Genomic DNA, 1053 nt, shown 5'->3' on the forward strand with positions numbered 1-1053 from the left:
GTTGGTGGATCTAGATTGAAGTACGCACTTGTTTGATTCCCGCGATAATAGCACGTGTGGCAATTGGTTAACAACATTGCAATTTGTATTGCCTTACCAACATTTTGGAGCATAACTTTTTGCTGCATCTTGAATGTTGTTGAGGCCCACAGAGTCTTCAACAGCCCAAAATTCCACTCGACACACTGCCGGACTTTGCTCATAGCGGAGTTGAATGACTTCATTTGTCTCGATACCGCACTTACTTTGTAGCCACTACATATCCAAGGGAGAACGCCATAAGCGGGATCGCCATACATCAGAAAGTTGTCAAACAACTCTTTATGCGAGTCGAGATAGGCCATAAGTCCTATCTCCTTCAGAATTGTAGTGTCGTGGCGGGAACCTTCTATAGGGCCCCAGAAGTGGATAAAGAGTCCATCAAGGGCAGCGACAGCTTGATAAAGGAGACAATGACGTCGTTTATGGCCACTGTAAATCAGACGCTGTAAGTTACCATGCTGAACACCACTAGCAATAACTTGGCGGCTCTTTTTTGGTGCGATGCGGCAGGTTTCAAACTTGGTGCCATCAATAAATCCAAAAATGTTCTCCATACAGTCCGACTTCAGGTAAACAGCAGTGGCATAGTCTTCCAAACGGTCTTGCACAATGTGCAAGCAAAAGTAGATGAGCTCTTGCCACTCGTCAAACAAGAACTCTATCATGTGGTTGAATATACGACAGAGGGCTTCGCGAGACCGTCCAAAAGTGTCCATCATATCTTGGTATCGCTGAGGATAGGACAAACGATAGAGCACAATACACAAAGCTTCTTCTCCAGGGCAGACGTCTTCATCAAAAGTTTGTACTTCATTTGGAATACGGAGCAGCTCGCGCAAGAGGCGAATGCCATTGACATCAAAGCGGAATTTTAAGGTGCTGTCAGCATCTTGGAAGTTAGAGAGGGAGAAAGGCTGTTTGGGCACTAAAGGATGCTCAATCAGACAGACAAGAGCGCGAAGCAGTCGCATTCGCTGCTTGAAATCTGCCCGACGACGTCGGCGGACGATT

The 1053-nt window shown here is 46.2% G+C and overlaps 1 protein-coding gene across 1 annotated transcript; it reads right to left on the reverse strand.

Moving 5' to 3' along the window:
• Positions 1-10: 10 nt before the first annotated feature.
• H310_11223 (hypothetical protein) lies at positions 11-203 on the reverse strand (the record flags this gene model as incomplete). Its single annotated transcript, XM_008877805.1, has 2 exons — positions 11-27; positions 98-203. 2 exons carry the CDS (start codon positions 201-203, stop codon positions 11-13), a joined length of 123 nt encoding a protein of 40 aa, XP_008876027.1.
• Between the last annotated feature and the right edge of the window lie 850 nt (positions 204-1053).

Source organism: Aphanomyces invadans (genome assembly GCF_000520115.1).
Source record: "Aphanomyces invadans strain NJM9701 unplaced genomic scaffold supercont1.30, whole genome shotgun sequence".
NCBI lineage: Eukaryota > Oomycota > Saprolegniomycetes > Saprolegniales > Verrucalvaceae > Aphanomyces > Aphanomyces invadans.